The sequence below is a fragment of the Ovis aries genome, chromosome 15 (genome assembly GCF_016772045.2).
Source record: "Ovis aries strain OAR_USU_Benz2616 breed Rambouillet chromosome 15, ARS-UI_Ramb_v3.0, whole genome shotgun sequence".
Taxonomy (NCBI): Eukaryota; Metazoa; Chordata; class Mammalia; order Artiodactyla; family Bovidae; genus Ovis; species Ovis aries.
In genome coordinates, this window is record NC_056068.1 from 54,581,082 (window position 1) to 54,599,942 (window position 18,861).

The 18,861-nt window shown below is 43.1% G+C and overlaps 1 protein-coding gene across 2 annotated transcripts in view; it reads left to right on the top strand.

The window, feature by feature from the left end:
* GVQW3 (GVQW motif containing 3) overlaps nt 1-18,861 on the top strand; it is a 52,224-nt gene that overhangs the window by 17,764 nt on the left and 15,599 nt on the right. Inside the window, exon 2 of one of the 2 annotated variants that reach the window (XM_027979558.3) lies at nt 13,609-18,664. The exons of the other annotated variant lie outside the window; for it this stretch is intronic. Coding sequence (XP_027835359.1) covers nt 13,609-13,869 — 261 coding nt within the window. The 3' untranslated portion in view covers nt 13,870-18,664. Of the gene's footprint in view, nt 1-13,608; nt 18,665-18,861 lie in introns of those variants that run through there. 2 annotated transcript variants of the gene reach the window in all.

Below are 18,861 nucleotides of genomic sequence, written 5' to 3' on the forward strand. Positions count from 1 at the left end.
GAGAATCACAAGGCTTGGCAGTTAACTCAGTGTAGAGCTACAGGAAAGAGGAAATTTCAAGGCCCAGGAATGGACGTATGGAAAGATAGAAAGAAAAAGTGATCTTTGTGTTGCTCAAATCTTCTATCAGTTCAGTTCAGTTCAGCTGCTCAGTCGTGTCCGACTCTTTGCAACCCCGTGAATTGCAGCATGCCAGGCCTCCCTGTCCGTCACCAACTCCCGGAATTTATCCAAACTCATGTCCATCGAGTCAGTGATGCCATCCAGCCATCTCATCCTCTGTCATCCCCTTCTCCTCCTACCCCTAATCCCTCCCAGCATCAGGGTCTTTTCCAATGAGTCAGTTCTTCACATGAGGTAGCCAAAGTATTGGCGTTTCAGCCTCAGCATCAATCCTTCCAATGAACATCCAGGACTGATCTCCTTCAGAACGGACTGGTTGGATCTCCTTGCAGTCCAAGGGCCTCTCAAGAGTCTTCAACACCACAGTTCAAAAGCATCCATTCTTCGGCACTCAGCTTTCTTCACAGTCCAACTCTCACATCCATACATGACCACAGGAAAAACCATAGCCTTGACTAGATGGACCTTTGCTGGCAAAGTAATGTCTCTGCTTTTCAATATGCTGTCTAGGTTGGTCATAACTTTTCTTCCAAGGAGTAAGTGTCTTTTAATTTCATGGCTGCAGTCACCATCTGCAGTGATTTTAGAGCCCCCAAAAATAAAGTCTGACACTGTTTCCACTGTTTTCCCATCTATTTTCCATGAAGTGATGGGACCAGATGCCATGATCTTTGTTTTCTGAATGCTGAGCTTTAAGCCAAGTTTTTCACTCTCCACTTTGACTTTCATCAAGAGGCTTTTAGTTCCTCTTCACTTTCTGCCATAAGGGTGGTGTCATCTGCATGTCTGAGGTTATTGATAGTTCTCCTGGCAATCTTGATTCCAGCTTGTGCTTCTTCCAGCCCAGCGTTTCTCATGATGTATTCTGCATGTAAGTTAAATAAGCAGGGTGACAATTACAGCCTTGACGTACTCCTTTTCCTATTTGGAACCAGTCTGTTTTTCCATGTCTAGTTCTAACTGTTGCTTCTTGACCTGCATATAGGTTTCTCAAGAGGCAGGTCAGGTGGTCTAGTATTCCCATCTCTCAGAATTTTCCACAGTTTATTGTGATCCACACAGTCAAAGGCTTTGGCATAGTCAATAAAGCAGAAATAGATGTTTTTCTGGAACTCTCTTGCTTTTTCCATGATCCAGTGAATGTTGGCAATTTGATCTCTGGTTCCTCTGTGTTTTCTAAAACCAGCTTGAACATCTGGAAGTTCACAGTTCACGTCTTGCTGAAGCCTGGCTTGGAGAATTTTGAGCATTACTTTACTAGCGTGTGAGATGAGTGCAATTGTGCCGTAGTTTGAGCATTCTTTGGCATTGCCTTTCTTTGGGATTGGAATGAAAACTGACCTTTTCCAGTCAGTCAAATCTTCTATAGCCTTACAAATATTTTGTCTTCTTACCCTATTAGCTACTGAGGGAGATGTGTCAAAATCTCCCACTATGTGGATTTGTCCATTTCTCCTTGTAATTCTGTCTTATACATTTGGAGGTAATATTTCCATTTGGAACAAATATGTTCTGGTCATTATATCTTCCTGATGAACTGTCCCTTTTATCATTAAGGCATTTTACTCTATCCCTAACAATGCTTTTTGACTTAAAATCTATTATTGTTGCATTATTTCACTTTGTATTTGCCTAGTATATCTTCCCCATCCTCTTAACACTTCTGTGTCCTTAACTTTTGAATGCATTCTTGTAACCAATGTACAGCTGGATTTTAAAAAATCCAATCTAAGAATCTTTGTCTCATACCCATGCTTACATTTCTTCTCATTTTGATATATTGGAGATATCTTCCCCCTTTGTTTTGTCACTTGCCACGTGTTTTATTTGCTTTATTCTCTTATCCTGTCCTCTTTTACTTTGGTTATTTTCTTTACCCCCTTTTTAGTCTCACTAGTGGTTTGGAAATTATACTTTCTAATTATATTCCTTCAGTGGATGTTCCTTGGTTACTAATACACATGCTCAACCTAACATTTTAAGTTAATCACTAGCTCATTGTGAAGATTTCAGGAACTTTAGAATTCTTTAAGTCTGCTCTCCACCCCCTTTTATCTTCCAGGTAATTTGGTTTTCAGTGTTTTGGTTCCAACTTACTTTTAACCACTCAACTCCTTCCATTAGATGTTTTAACAGCCGGTATTTCTTTAGATTTACAAACACACATACCAGTTTCTCTGCCTACCTTTCTTTATTTCTTTCTCATTTTAACTTTTTATTTCATGTTGGAGTATAGTTGGCTAACAATGTTTTGTTAGTTTCAGGTGTACAGCAAAGTGATTCAGTTATACAGGTATCTAGTCTTTTTCAAATTCTTTTCCCATTTAAATTGTTATATAACAGTGAACAGAGTTCCCTGTGCTATACATAGATCCTTGGTGGTCATCCATTTTAAATATAGCAGTGTGTACATGTCAGTCCCAAACTCCCTAACTATCCCTTCCTCCTTCCCCAAGTCCTTTCTTGCATGCAATAAAATTCACCCTTTTACAGTTACAATTCAATAATTTTCAGCATATTCACAAGATTGTGCAATCACTATCCCCCAAAGAAATCTCATACTCATTACTGGTATTACCCCCCACCTCCTATCCCTCCACCCTCAGTTCAGTTCAGTTCCACTGCTCAGTTGTGTCCAATTCTTTGTGACGCCATGGACTGCAGCACACCAGGCTTCCCTGTCCATCACCAACCCCTGGAGGGTCCTCAAACTCATGTCCATTGAGTCAGTGATGCCATCCAACCATCTCATCCTCTGTTGTCTCCTGCCCTCAATCTTTCCCTGCATCAGAGTCTTTTCCAATGAATCAGTTCTTCGCATTAGGTGGCCAAAGTATTGGAGTTTCAGCTTCAGCATCAGTCCTTCTGATGAATATTCAGGACTGACTTTCTTAAGGATTGACTGGTTGGCTCTCCTTGCAGTCCAAGGGACTCTCAAGAGTCCTCTCCAGCACCACAGTTCAAAAGCATCGGTTCTTCCGCACTCAGGTTTCTTTCCCTAGCCCCTGGTAACCATTAATCTACTTCCTGTCTCTACGGATTTGCCTATTCTGGATATTTTGTATAAATGGAATCATATAGTATATGGCTTTTTGTGTCTAGTTTCTTTCATTTAGCACAATGTTTTCAAGATTCATTCATGTTAGAATATGTACTTCAGTACTTCATTCCTTCTTATGCCTTAACAATATTCCATTGTATGAATAAGCTACATTTTATTTGTCTCTTCATTGGTTGGTGGACATTTGACTTATTTCTACTTTTTAGCAATTATACTAACTGCTGTGAATATTTGTATCTAAGTATTTTTGTGGAGACGTGTTTTCAGTTCTCTTGGACATATACCTAGCAGTGGAAACCATTATTTCTTATATTTAGCAGTGTGCTGATACATGCTGTCACTTAAGTTGTGTCCAACTCTGCAGCCCCCTGGACTGCAACCTCCAGGCTCCTCTGTCCATTGGAATTCTCCAGGCAAGAATACAGGAGTGGGTTGCCATGCCCTCCTCCAGCAGATCTTCCCATCCCAGGAATTGAACCCACATCTCTTATGTCTGTCTCCTGCACTGGCAGGCGGATTTTTTATCAACAGCGATACCTGGGAAGCCTCATGTGCTGGTAGATAGTAACAATCAGCTCTCACGTGGTAGGGAGTAAGGGAGTCTTTTTTTTTTTTTTTTTTAATTCATTTTGGCTGCACTGGGTCTTCCTTGCTGCGTGCAGGCTTTCACTAGTTGCAGAGAGCCAGAGCTACTCTCTAGTTACAGTGCTGGGCTTCTCATTGTGGTGGCTTCTCTTTTTGCGGAGTATGGGCTCTAGGGCTCACAGGTTTCAGTCATCGTGGTGCACGGGCTTAGTTGCCCTGTAGCATGTGGAATCTTCCCAGACCAGGAATCAAATCCATGTCCCCTGCATTGACAGGTGCATTCGCATCCATTGTCCAAAAGGAGAAGTCCAAAGGTAGTCTTGATTTGTAGCATTTGTTGGCCTTTGAAGTGCTCAAGCTATATTCAAGCTAGCAATGTGACGTCGCTGAAATCTAGAGAAAGGGAAAAGATGCCCAGCAGCATACCATTTACATAGTATTTCCACCATACTGAGATATAAATAACCTCAAGAGCATGGGTAATAGCAAAGTTGTAGTAAAATAATTAAGAAGTGATACATTGTGAGGATTTTAAACCTTTATTTTAAAGTAATTCATTTAAATGTAAGTTTGTGTGATTTAACTTTTATTTGTTTTTTTTTTAAATATACATTTATTTATTTTAATTGGAGGCTAATTACTTTACAATATTATATTGGTTTTGCCATACATCAACATGAATCTGCCACAGGTATACACGTGTTCCCCAACCTGAACCCCCCTCCCTCCTCCCTCTAGCAATGACTGTTTAACATCCAGTTCTCAAAATTCCTGAAATTTTAAGTCGGCTCTTTGGGCTGATGTGAGCTGACTCTAGCACCTTGATTGCATCCCCCTCCTTACATCTAACTTATTTTTCTGGATTGAATTATTTTCTTCTTACTGAAGTATATCCACTCGTATTCTTTCAGCAAAGCTTGTGTAAGGTAAACTCATCATCTTCACTTGTCTGCAAATGGCTGAAAATTTGGTGTCACTTATGAATTGAACTTGTACAGAATTGTAGTTTGAGCTTTATTCTCTTTCCACATTTTGAAGATATTATCCTCTTGTATTTTGGTTTCCATTGTTGCTGATGAAAAGGCTGCTGTCATAGTTAACATCCCTTTTGGTAATCTGGCCCTTTTCACTGAGGGCTTTTATAGTTTTCTCTTTGCCTTGTGGTTTTGCAGTTTCATCAGGGTATGACTAGTTATGAAATTGTTGGTTCTGTTTCCCTGGAGAACCCTGACTTATATAGCTATAATATTTTTAATAATGATTTTCCATCATTCCCTCTATTAAATCTTTCTGAAATTCCTATTAGACATCTGCTTGACTTTCTCTTTTTATCACTCATATCTTTTAAATTCTTGTTCAGGTTTTTTATCTCTTTATCTCTTTTTATTCTGTTTTGGGTAATTTCCTCAAATTTCTCTTCTAAGTCCCTCTTCAGCTAGATCTATAGGTAGTTTAATATCCTTTGAGTTTTTAATTTCAGTGGCAGTGTCTTTCATTTCAGGAAGTTCTAATGGTTGTTTTTCAAATCTCCCCACTCTTTTCCTCTTATACTATTCTGTTATTTTATTACGGCTTCAACTGCTTCTCTTATGTCTACTTTAATCATCCTAATTCATAGTCTCTTTCAGATGGTTCTGTTTTTACCCTTCTTCTTTCTAGTTTGTTATGTCGAATGACTCTCCATTCTGCTCATTTCTTTCCTTGTGGGGTGGATCCTTTTTGTGAGCGTCCTCATCAAGGATTGCTTTTTCTAGTGGATCTGCAAGCCCTGAATTGTTAAGCATCCTGCAGAGCTATTTTGAATTTGCTTCAGGCTAAACCTAAGAATTTTAATAGGTCTTACTTCAGCCCTAATCCAAGAATTTTATGTTAACTTCTCAGTAGCTGTTTTCACTTACAGGTAAAGTAAATTTAAACCCCCCATAAGCATTTGGCCATGATTAGAATTTCTGTTTCTCATGAGTGCCATTTTTTACCCTACCCAAGTCCTCATCAGAAATATAGCTTCCTTGAACTTCTCTGACCTTGGGATAGAGTTTTGCCAGTCTCCTTTTCATGGAAGAGGACAGAGCTTCCAATGTCAGGGCTTTTTGCAGCGGGCTCTGTTCCAACTTTCTTACTTGTCCAGAACTGAAGCTCCATCTCTACTCCTTAGTGTACAGTGTAACCCTGGCCTGCAGCTCTCAGGATCTATAACTAAGTGTGACATCTCTGTGGCAGCTCAGGCACATCACCTGTGCCCTGTTCTGGCTTTGAGTTTTCCATTTCTTTTTCATTTCTTATATCTAGAGGTTTCTCTTTATATTTTTTTCAAAACTGGCAATAAAAATATAACTTGTCTGTTATAGCTCATACAGCATCTCCATGTGTCTATAGTTGGTGGGGGGGGGACCCATCTATGTTAGGATAATTGGTCACGTTTCTGAAGTTTCTCAGATCAGAAACAATCATCCTATGAGGAAGACATGTATTGTCCCCATTTTGTGGGTAAGAAAACTGAAGCTCAGAATGGTTGTCTACATTGCCAAAGCCATAAAACTTTAAATGGGATTTTTGTCCAGTCTGTTTGCAAAATCCCGTGCAAGATATCTAAGCATCTTCAAGTTGACTTGGTACCACTGGCTTCTCTCCATTATTAACTTTTATGGATAATTCATCTCTGGCATTTTGCTGAAGCGAAGACTCTCTAAAAGATTCTTCCTGCTTCTTTAGGTAAGACTGTTTAGAAGAGAAGGGAAGGGAGTACAATGCAGGTCGTGGAAGCTGGGCTGTCCTGACCCTGAGAGCCCTTGGTAGGAGCATTTGCCTGGGAGGAGGTGAAAGCAACAGGCGTTTCTGCCACCATCCAGAAGCACTCCCAAACTCACTCGTGCAGTGGGTAGTGAAGGGGACATACCGAGGGTCCTGCACATTGTCTCTGGCTTGCTTCTGGAAAAAAGGAAGAAACCCAGGCAATGGCAAGACTTACCTGTAAGTTTTGCTGAGTTTAGGGATGAGCGACTGAACTGAACAGTAGAGACCATCACACGCTGAGGCTTTTCACTTTGCTCCTTAGACTAGCACACCTTTTGCACTGTGTGTCCTGCACAGAACCTGACTCTGGGTGGGTGCCCTAAAAAGGTGATATGGATCAATGAGTGTAACTGAGGAAAAAGAGGACACATCAAATATTTACAGTGGAGGGACCTAATGAAGTGGACTGGTTACACAGGTGATAGGATAGGGGGTGGAGAGGCAGCCCGGAGCTTAGGGAAACCAAAAGGGGCAGAGGGGGAAGGCAGTCTCATAGGGGATGGAGAGCCAGGAGATGGAAGCCGGGAGCCACGTGGTCAGAAGCTTGAACTCTAACATTGGGAGCAGGAGCCATTGAAAATATGCAGCCAGAAATGCCACTGAGGTGTTGGGACCTAACAAACGCCATGATAGGCTTCAGGGACTAAGGTAGGACTCATGGGAAAGGCTGAGTCATTGCCCAGTGAGGTCATCCCCGTGGATGCCAGGACTTGTCTAATCAGCATACTCCCTGTAACCTGGTTTGAGTTTATCAGGACGTAAAAGACATCCCCCTGCAGCCAATAGCCAATTAGTAAATACCAGGAAACCCCTGCAGCCAATAAAGATTAGCCAATTAGTAAATACTAGGAAACTCCTGCAGCCAATCAGCCCTTGCCAACGCTCTCTTCTAAAACCTATAAATACTGCTGTAAATCTGGGCTCGGGGCTCTTTGCTCCACTCCACTGTGTTGGATGTGGTGGGAGCCCTAGCTCGAGCTAGAAATAAAACCCCTTCATGCTTTTGCATTGCTGTGGACATCTTATTCTCTCAGTTTTGGGGACTCAGACTCTGGGCATAACATGAGGCAGATGGTGGTGGGGCAGCGGGCAAAAACATCCCAGCCTCTTCCTTCCCACCCCCACCTACCCCCAATCTCCTGCTAGTATGATACTTCCCCTAGGCCAAAGTCAGATGTGTTGGAACCTGGATTCCCAGCCTGAATAGATAAACATCCCTGCATTACAGAGCACAACAGAGCAGAAGAAGGCTGAGGGGTGAGTCTGAGAAAAACAGGCCCAGGGTTGGCGTAGAAGGAAAGAAGGAAGGAAAAAGGGGAAAAAAAGAAAAGAAGACAAGCCTATGTGTAACATATGAGCATTCTAAAATACTTATTAAATAGCCTTTTGCAATTGAAAAGGATTTTTCAGATAAAAATGTTGCCTTCCCTACAGAGTTGTAAGGAACAAATGACAAGATGGATGTGAAAATCTTTTGAAAATTGCCAAGTGCTACATAACAAGATGATCATCATTCATATCATTAGTTCTCTGAATGGAGAAACAGTGTTTGAATATGAGTATCAATGGGAACACTTTATAGGGCATTTTATTGTGTGTGGATATCTTTTATGCAAGTGTATTAGAATATTATTAGCTGCAAGCAATAACTAGCAGTGACTTAACCAAATAGGTAGTTACTTTTTATATAACAGAGGTGCTCCTTTGGTCTTTCCATCTAGATTACAAGATGGTTGCGATGCCCAACCTTACCTTCAAGATCAAGGCTGGAAAGGGTGGGGGTGGGAAAACAGCTCAGACTTAGCAGTCCTGTTTCCTTAGGAAAGCAAAAGCTCTCCCAATAACTCCCAGAAGGGTTTTACCTAAATCTCACTTGCCAGAACTGGGCTACACAATCACCCCTAAAGGAGTAGCAAGAGAGAAACAGCTTCTAGGTGGTCAAACAGCGGTGTTGGCTACATGCATATAAAGCACAGTACTGGGTGCAGAGTAAGTGCTCAGTACACCTTAGCTATTTTGTGTGAATGTGCATCTGTGTGTGTCTATGTTGGTTTGGTTCTATGTAGTTCCCGTTTCTAATAATCCTGTGAAGTAAAATCATTTAGGTGCCTGCTCAGTCTCTCAGTCGTGTCTGACTCTTTGTGACCCCATGGACTGCAGCCTGCCAGGCTCCTCTGTCCATGGAATTCTCCAGGCAAGAATACTGGAGTGGGTTGCCATGCCCTCCTGGAGGTGATCTTTCCGACCCAGGGTTAGAACTAGTGTCTCTCACATCTCCTGCTTTGGTAGGGGGGTTCTTTACCACTATTGCCACCTGGGTGAGGTAGCTGAGTGCTTAAAGCGACAGACTACTAAATCCATTGTGCTCTGCACGCTGTGGGTTTGAATCTCATTCTTGAATGCTTGCGCTTCCGTGGCCTATGTTCTTTTCCGGGGATTTCCCAGGGGTTGCTAGCGGTAAAGAACCCGCCTGCCAATGCAGCAATGCAAGAGACTACTGCTGCTGCTAAGTTGGCTTCAGTCGTGTCTGACTCTGTGCGACCCCATAGACGGCAGCCCACTAGGCTCCTCTGTCTCTGGGATTCTCCAGGCAAGAATACTGGAGTGGGGTGCCATTGCCTTCTCCAATGCGTGAAAGTGAAAAGCGAAAGTGAAGTCGTTCAGTCCTGCCGACTCTTAGCAACTCCATGGACTGCAGCCTACCAGGCTCCTCCGTCCATGGGACTTTCCAGGCAAGAGCACTGAAGTGGGGTGCCATTGTTTTCCGGGGGTTTCCCAGGGGTCGCGAGCGGTAAAGAATCGGCCTGCCAATGCAGCAATGCAGGAGACACCCTCCCCCTAAACTGGCCCTTTAAGATCTTGGCCCTGGAGTCACATCAGGGCCAAGTGGCCTCGATGAAGAGAGAAAGTGGAACAGGACCAGCTCTGAAATGAATTGATGCCTGTACCTGGGGCTATAATGATGAAGTCCTAGGTGGACGGACCATATATGAGCTAGAATCATGCCTCCTTCTGCCTGTACTCACTTTGGAATGGTCCTGTAGGGAGGCCTGGCACTTGTTACGATGATGCCGCTTCTGCCCAAGAACTCCTGTGGGAATCCTCTTTACAAGTCACAAAAAGACCTCAATCTCATTACTGTAAAATTACACCTCATTTCTGACTCAAACCCAGCTGCAGCTCCTCATCTCACTTGCCATGAGTTCCAAATGGCTTTTGATGGTTGCTGAAAATAAAAAATCATTCCCCAAAGACAGAATTATATTGCAATTGAGGGGCAAAAGAGTGAAGTTTCTGCTCTTTGGGCAATTTTCAAATCAAAATTATAGAAATATTTGCAGCAGTAAAAGATCTGTTCAAACAAATATATTCTCCTTAGGTTAATATCTCAGAAGAAGACAACTCTGTATGGTTGAATAATTTTTGCTGTGTTTAGGAAAAATTACCCACCCTAAGGGAAATTGTGAGAAGATCGCTGTGGTTGGTGAAGATTCCAATGAGATAATACTAAATGTAGGTGAGGACACTGTAAGATGGGCACACTCATGCACTACTGGAAGTGTAAGTTGGTTCTTAGAGCAATTTGGCAGTGAGCATCAAGAAGCAGCTCAAGGAATTCAAACCAGTTGACCTAGACATTCCATTTCTAGGAATCTTCCTGAGGGAAATAGTCAAAGATGTAGATAAAGACGTATGTGTACAGCTACTCATTTTATTTGGAAAAGCAGTAAAAAGAAGTAACTAGCCTAAATGTCTCTCAGTGAGGAAACTGTAAGGTAAGTTGTGGTCAACTCATTGAATGAAAATAGTGCAGCCATTTAAAATGATGTTTTTGAAGAATTGTCAGTGATGTGTTTATGTTCACAATGGAAAGATGCTAAAGCCAGACGGTGAAACCGCATGCATTATATAGTCCATTTTTACTTTCTATATGCTACAAAAAGGCTCAAGATATATTAAACGTGTTACCAGTGGTTTTATCTGGGTGATGAAATTATAGGTGATTTGAAGTTTTTTTCATTATACATTTATATATACAATTTTGATCATTATAACTATAAATATTACTTTTATAATTAGAAAAATATGTATGATGAAAAGTACTTTTTAAGAAAGAAATGAGTTTAACTAGGAGAGAAGAGATCTGTCATCAAGAAATTGATGGTTTAATGAAGGAAATGAGACATGTACACAAACTCATTACAAGGTAATAAGGGATCTAATGGACGCTCTAGAAAGTGTGGAGGGAAGGATTAGCTCTGCCTGGGAGAGTTGAAGCTGAGTGAAAAGAGGTGCAGGGTCTTGAGGGATGAACTGGAGTTCTCTAGGGCTTTGTAAATTGTCAAGCACTGGGTATGTATAAGTTAGTTTGGGGCCTTTATTATGACTGTCCAAGCTTACCTCATACAAAGCTCTCTTTCTTGTTTCTCTCCCATGCTCCCTAAAGCCCAGCATCGCTGGGACAGGAAGCAAAGGCAGTTAAATAGTCACACATCAGTGCTCCAGCAAGTGAACTGAGGTGCATCCAACGAAGAAGCAGATTCAGGACCAGAGGACATAAAATTATCTGGGAGCAGGGCCAGGAAGGTGCTGGTGGTTAAACAGTTCCACCTTATTTGCCGCCCTGTGGAAAGGCTATCCTTGCATGGGGCCCCCACCCTGAGTTATGGGGCCATCTCCATGTGGGGGATGGTAAAAACTTGAGAACAAGCATCACACATCAGTTCATGATTTACATTGGCAGGAAATGGTGTGTCAGATGTCCTTACAGACTCCAGACAGGGTGGGGTAGAAAGGAGGGGTGTGATGAGGAGACTCCAAAGGGTGGCAAGAGATGATTTGTTTGGGAGACAATCTTAGAAGCTCAAGGTTGGAAGAGATTTAAAAGCTATCTTACTTAATCCTCCTGATGCCCTTCTAACACCCCCATCATATCGTCACCGTTCTTGGCCTTCAGGGAGCAGCTCAGAGACCACCTCTTCTGTTACTTCCCATCTCAATTCCTCCAGCCTGTGCTTTAGCTAAGACTTCCCAGGTGGCTCAGCAGTAAAGAATCTGCCTGCTAATTCAGGAGACGCAAGAGATAGGATTTGATTCCTGGGTCGGGAAGATCCCCTGGAGAAGGAAATGGCAACCCACTCTGGTATCCTTTTTAAAAATCTTTTAATTTATTTATTTTAATTGGAGGCTAATTACTTTACAACATTGTGGTGGTTTTTGCCATACATCGACATGGATCAGCCACCGCTCCGATATTCGTGCATGAGAAACTCCATGGACAGAGGACCCTGGCAGGCTACAGTCCACGGGGTCACAAAGAGTCAGACACGACTGAGCACGCATGTGCTTTAGGTATTTCTCATTCAATTTTATGATTAAAAAAATTCAATGCCAACAGTGCAGCAGGCAGTGTGTTTATATTTCCTTGATAGCAGTATGCCTTCCTGAGCCTCCTGAAGTTTATTTATTCAGGCAACAAACATATATCAGACACCACATTGTGTCAGGCAATGTTCTAGATGCTGTGATAGAGTGAAGAGAAAAGACAAGATCTTGTGTTCTCTTGGATCAGGCATTCCAGTGAAGGAGAAATACAAGAAATAAAGGAATAAATGAGAAAACACCAGGTTATAAATGTGAAGCAGCCACCTTTGGGAAAACCTAAGGAAAGAACTTTCCATAAAAAGAGAGAAGCTAATTCCAAAATCCCAGGGGATAATCATTGCTTGTCCTAGAGACAAAAAGAACATTGTGTTATTGTGCGTGGACTACCCTTTTGTGTTCTAGATGCAAATCAAAATCTCATTTTTCAGGACTTGGCCCAAACATTGCCTTTTTAGGCATATCTATCCTATTTCTTTACCCTCAGTAAGCTGACCGTTGTCTCCTTCCCTCCCCACTGACTCAGAGCAAGCTTCTCTCAGCACACCTATAACGATCTGCCATTCTTACTATACATAGCAGGTTTCCGGTGGCTCAGGTTAAAGAATCCACCTGCAATGTAGGAGACACAGGAGACTTGAGTTCGATCCCTGGGTCAGGAAGATCCCCTGGAGGAGGGCATGGCAACCCACTCCAGTATTCTTGGCTGGCAAATCCCATGGACAGAGGAGCCTGGTGGGCTACAGTCCATAGTGTCGCACAGAGTTGGACATGACTGAAGTGACTTAGCATGCACACGCACCGGCCATACTATATAGCATTGTTACTACCTAGTGGGCCTGTCTCGTTGCTGGCAGAACTTCTTTTCTTAAATCCCTAGAGCCTGGCACAGAGTATGTGATTGGTAAACATTTGTTTCCTGAATACATGAACTCTCACATAGCACTTTCTTAGAACCTCCCTGGTGATGCTTATTCAGAATTGGCAACCCGTTTTTGATCAGTGCCAGGCCCTGGACCCTGTTCTTTCAACTCTACAACATCTTATAAGCTTCATGATTACCCATGAATATCCAGTTTTTATCCCATTCTGTAGTTAAAACTCAGAAAATTGGAGTGACTTCTGCGATGACTCAGAAATAAGAATCAGAGCTAAGATTTGAATGCCAGTCTTCTTGATGGCAAATCTCAGTGTTTCATTTTCTGTGATGCAACCATATGCATTAGTTCTTCTGTGGCCCTGCCCTCTCTTTTCCCCTAGTTAACTGTTTTCCTTAGGGAAGGATCTGTACTTGACTCCATTCTGTATTCCCCATGACACCAGAACAGTGCTATGTATTTAAGACACACTCAGCACAAATCTCCAAGGAGGAAAAAGAAAGAATGAGTGTGTGAATGAATGCTTCACCCAAAGTGGATCAACATCTGATATCAGTTCAAAAGATGTTGATGTGCTGGAGGAGATGTTTCTGAGGGGAGGGGCCTTCCCAGATACCTCTGCGCCCATCTGGGAAAGCCAAGTGTGCCGTCTCCACACTAACGCACTCATTTCTCAGAAATCACACCTTTCACTCAGTTGTACATCTCAGCAGGCAGGCAGGGGCACAGAGGGGAACATGCATGGCTTCCAATGAGTTGGGAAAATGAGGTTAGGTTTCGATTCAGATAGTTATTTGTGTTTTCTGGGTCTGCACGGTCGATAAATTTTCAACGAGCAGTGATTCTGTTCCTCATCTTTCATTGCTTTATGGGACTTCAGGGAATGAAAACATAACATCCTGCTTTCCCATAAGTTCTCTGGCCGGTACCCTGGCACCAATTAAAGACATGTCCATGCAATTAATCAAAACCAATTTGGAAGCACTCTGGCACTGCTCCTCTGATGTGCTGTCTGCTCCACATACAGTAGTTCCTCAGCCACAGTGATGGAGTCAGGCACATAGGAGCTTTTGATGAACTGGTTGTGCTGGCCCCAAGTGTTAACTATGTCATCTGACATGACTAATGAGGCTCCCAACTTGATCCGTGTGAGCAGAGCAGCCCTGCTGTCTGGAGGAGGCTCAGTTTCCATGGCCAGCTTGGGAAGAGACTGCGACGTGCTGGGTACACACTCCATCATGTCAGCTGGAGTCCTGGAGGCCTCTAGCGTTGGAGCTGAGAGTCGTCCACGAGGAGGGTGATGGAAATTATGCGCCAGGCTCTGTGCTGGGCGCTGGTGGGAATGTGACCTGATTTAAACTTCTAGCTCAGCCTCCTCATTTTACAGACATGGAAACCAAGACCCAGCAAAACTGAGGGGCCTGCCAAAGGCCTGAGCTGTGGGAAGAGAAATAAAGGAGTAGGCATAGATTCTATCTTTGAGGAACTGAACCCCTAGGTGAGAAAATAAACATGGCATGAGGATAACAACTGGAGTCTGATGCAGGTAAACCTTCTCGAGGGTTAAACTGGGTATTCTTCTTTCATTCCACAAACATTTATCAAAAGTAAGAGAGTCTGTGTTCTTGTCACCTCTGCAACCCCATGAGTGTGTGATTTGAAATCAACAGGTCTGGCTTGGAGTCTCAGCTCTCCTTTGCGTTGATGTAATCTTGAGCAAATCATTTTTCTGAGCCTTTGGTTCCTCGGCTGTACATTGGGACAAGCTGAATATTGCCTACCCAGCCTACATCCTACAGTCCTTGTGACACCCAACAGAGTTAATGGGTGTGAAAGTGTCAGAGTCTATGTACATATTAGTTATTATTCGTATTACTACCCTCTCCAAGGACCCCTGGCTGAAATCTCTGCAATATGGATCCACAGATAGCTTTAACTCTCTTCCTCTTCCTGCCCATTCCAAAACGCACAGGAAAGAAACAGATATAAAATCAACTGGTCATCTGCCTACAATCTCAACAGCCTTCCCAGAGAGTCCATGACACAAAAAGAGGAAGAACTCAGCTGTTTTAATTTAATGTCATTCCACACTTTGATTGAGCACCTACCATATGCCAGGCATTGGCCAGGGTGTATGGGGGAATCAGAGTTGGATAAGACAGGCTCTTTGGCCACCTTGAGAAACTCACCATTTAGTGGGAGAAACAGACATGGACATAAATAACTATAATATACTGCAGAAAAATACAATTGCCATAGGAAAAATACAAATCAAGTGCTGTGGGAGTCAGAGAAGGGAATGATTTATTTCCGGAAAGGAGATGGGAAAAAGCTTTATCAAGGAAATGCTATTAAAGAATGAGTGGGTTTTGGCTCTGTCAGGAAACACCATAAAGTGTACCCTAAACTGATTCCATGGCCAGTGCATGGAATCCTGAAAGGAACAGCGATCTAGAGGACAGAGTAAAACTGAGTGAGATGGGGAGTGTAAGGGCTTCCTAGGCGGCTTAGTGGTAAAGAATCCACCTGCCAATGCAGGAGATACAGGTTCAATCCCTGGGTCAGGAAGATCCCCTGGAGAAGGAAATGGCAACCCACCTCAGTATTCTTGCCTGGGAAATCCCACTGGACAGAGGAGCCTGGTGGGCTATCGTCCTTTGGGGTCACAAAGAGTCAGACACAACTTAGTGAAGAAATAACAACAAAGGAGGGTAAGGCTGAACAAAAGAAGACTTGCTGGACCCTAGCTCTGAAACCAAGGCATGGATATTTCTATTTCACTATTCTCTTTGCTGGCTGAGGTCACCTTGGCCTCTGTCCCTCAATCAGAGAATCCTATACTGGCTGTTCCTCCAGCAAGCCCAAATCCAAGCCAGGCAGCCAACAATAAAAATGAATGGGGAACAGCAACAACCATTGGCCTGGTCTGGGAATCCCTGGTTACAGTGATGCCTCCTCGGTCCAGGTGAGAGGCTCACCAGTGCAGCCATGACACCAACATCTGAAGCACGACAACGAGGACCTGAGGCCTCCTGGCTTGGGTCGTGCAGTACATTTCTCTCCTTTCCTCCTTTGTCCAGAAGAAACCAACTTCTTTAAGTGTGCTGCCATCCAAATGGCTTTGGAATGCCAGGAGCTGCTGCTGGTCTCAAGGCATAGCCACGGGACACCCTAGGGTTTCATATTTTCCTCCCTGTTTCCATTTTTCATTGTAAATTGGTTTTTTGTGTGCAAATAAAATAGTGATAAAAACAGAAACGTCAAAAATAGGAGAAAGAAGAAAGAGCATTCACTCACTCATCCTCTGTTTCCATTTCTTCTTGCCCCTTCCTGCTATTGACTGTGAGCACAATTTGGGGGAGGCAGCTTTTTTTTTCATTGTAAGACCTTCAACTCAGACTTCCCTGGTGGTTGAGTGGTTAATAATCTGCCTGCCAATGCAGGAGACACAGGTTCGATCCCTGGTTCAATCTCACATGCTGCAGGGCAACTAAGTCTGTGTGCCATAGCTACTGAAACCTGCGAGCCCTAGATACCCCGTGCTCCACAAGAGAAGCCACCGCAATAAGAAGCCCAAGCACCGCAATTAGAGAAAGCCTGCGTGCAGCAACAAAGATCCAGAGTAGCCTAAATCAAATAAAGTACAAAGGCCTTCACCTCATGCACTTTATTATTTTTTAATATTTATTCATTCATTTGGCTGCATCAGGTCTTAGTGGAGGCACATGGGCTCTTCATTTGCTGTGCAGGCTTCTCTGCAATCTCCAGAGCATGTGGGCTCAGTAGTTGAAGTTTGTGGGCTTAGTTGCCCTACGTGTGGAATCTTCATTTCCCAACCAGGGATCAAATCCATATCACCTGCATTGGAAGGTGAATTCTTAACCACTGGACAGCCAGGAAGTCCCTGGGGTGGCAGCTTTGATCACGGATACAATTACATACCCTTATTGCTCAACATTGTATCATACAACTTTTTCTGTTTTGCTACTTGCTGTCAATCTCTGGTGTCCACACAATCTTGACCTTGTTTGCTCACTCAAGACTAAAGAAAGATTGCCAGCGTCATGTAAAAGGGATGCCCCATAGATAACATCGTGGTCACTGACTCTTGGCATCATGGTGCAGAGGAAAGCACTGGCTGCTCTGCCATCGCATAGACTTGGGCTGGAATCTACTTCAAAGCTGGATAGCCCTGGGCAGATCACTCCATCCCTTTGAACCTCAGGTCCTTGTCTGTATTGTGGGGATGCAGTTCATACCACCCTCATAGGATTGCTGCTGCTATGAGGATTAAATAAGATACCAAAAGGCAAATGCCCCATAATGGTGGCTCCCCTGCGTCTCCCCTTGCTGGGACTGACACAGGGTCTACTCTGCTCTGCAATTCTTCTGCCCACTTTGGACCTTCTTGCCTCCACTGAGCCCAGAAAGCCTCCTGGATGAGTCCACCTTAATTCTGACAAGCACTCCAGCCTGTATATTTATTGTTCACTGGATGAATGCATCATCTTTTACTTAGGCATTCTCCTCTGATGGAAACGTTGCCTCTTTTCCAGTTTTTCGCTGTTTCCAATAATGATGCAATAAATATCTTCATATATATTGCTCACTCCATCCTTTAAAAAAAGTTTTCCTTAAGAAGAACCCCCAGGAACAGGATCACAAGAACAGATGTCAGACTCATTTTAACAATGTCTCATGTATATTTCCAAGTTTTTAAAATATTTTTATTTTCATTTATTTATTTGACTGTGCCGAGTGTTAGTTATGGCACACAGGATCTTTGATCTTCACTGTGGCATGTGGGATCTTTAGTTACAACCTATGGGATCTTTAGTTACAACCTGTGGGATCTTTACCTGAGGTATGCGGGATTTTTTAGTTACAGCATGCAAACTTAGTTGCAACAAGTAGAATCTAGTTCCCTGACCAGGGATCAAACTGGGGCCCCCTGCATTTGGAGCTCAGGGTCTTAGCCACTGGACTACCAGGGAAGTCCCTCCAAGTTGTTTTTCAGAAGACTTGTATCTATCATTTTGCCACCAACTCAAGAGATAGGACCACTGGGACTACATTACAGGCTCTTGGGTTCTGGCCACAAACTCTCATTCCTGCTTTATTTTCCATCATTTCCTTCCCCAAGATGTCTCCCACACTGCAATTGCACAGAACAACTCAATATTTTCCCTCCAAAATAATGCTTCGATACTGCTGTGGCTTTGTACTTCCTATTACTCCCCATCACCCTTGCCTGGAATATCTTTTCTCTCAACATATCCGCTGACCACAGATCTCATCCTTTGTGGAACTGAGAACTTCTATGCTATCGTCAAGACCCAGCTCAAATATCCCTTCTCTGTGAACTAGTGCCTATCCTCCTAAGTAGAGTTAGTTACTCTTGCTGTATGTGGTGATTGGAGGGATCCTTGGCATCCAAATGCTTGCCAAGAAACAGTCACCCTTGTGACTTCCCTGGTGATCCAGTGGTTAGATTCAGTGTTTCCATTGCAGGGGGCCCAAGTTTGGTTCCTGGTCAGGGAACGAGACCCTACATGCCACAGCTAAGACCTGGTGCAGCCAAATAAATAAACAAAAGCACTGCATCTCCACGGTAAAGAAAAAAGGGAAAAAGCAGCAGTCCTACTCTAACCCCAGTTCACACCCCCAAATCTGTGTGATTCTGCTCTCTCCTCCTCCCTCACTCTGCACCCGGCGATTACCAAGTTATGCTAATTCAAATCCTAATTATAAGTTTGGATCCGTTTCTCTCTCTCCTTGCCATCACCATTGACCATCACCTCTCACCAGGATTCCTGGAATAGTCTCCTAAAAGAAAAGAAAAGGAATATGTACACAGTTCAAATGTCAAATTTTCTCTAAAGCTTATAATAAAAAATGGTAGATTATAGTCCCATCTTTCCCCATACTAAGCCCTTCTCCTCGGAGATAATTAGAAAATTTCAACTCTTCCAGCTGTTTCTTTTGGGATTTACTTCTGTTTTCCAAATAATACAACTATCCTTTTGTTTCTTGATTTTT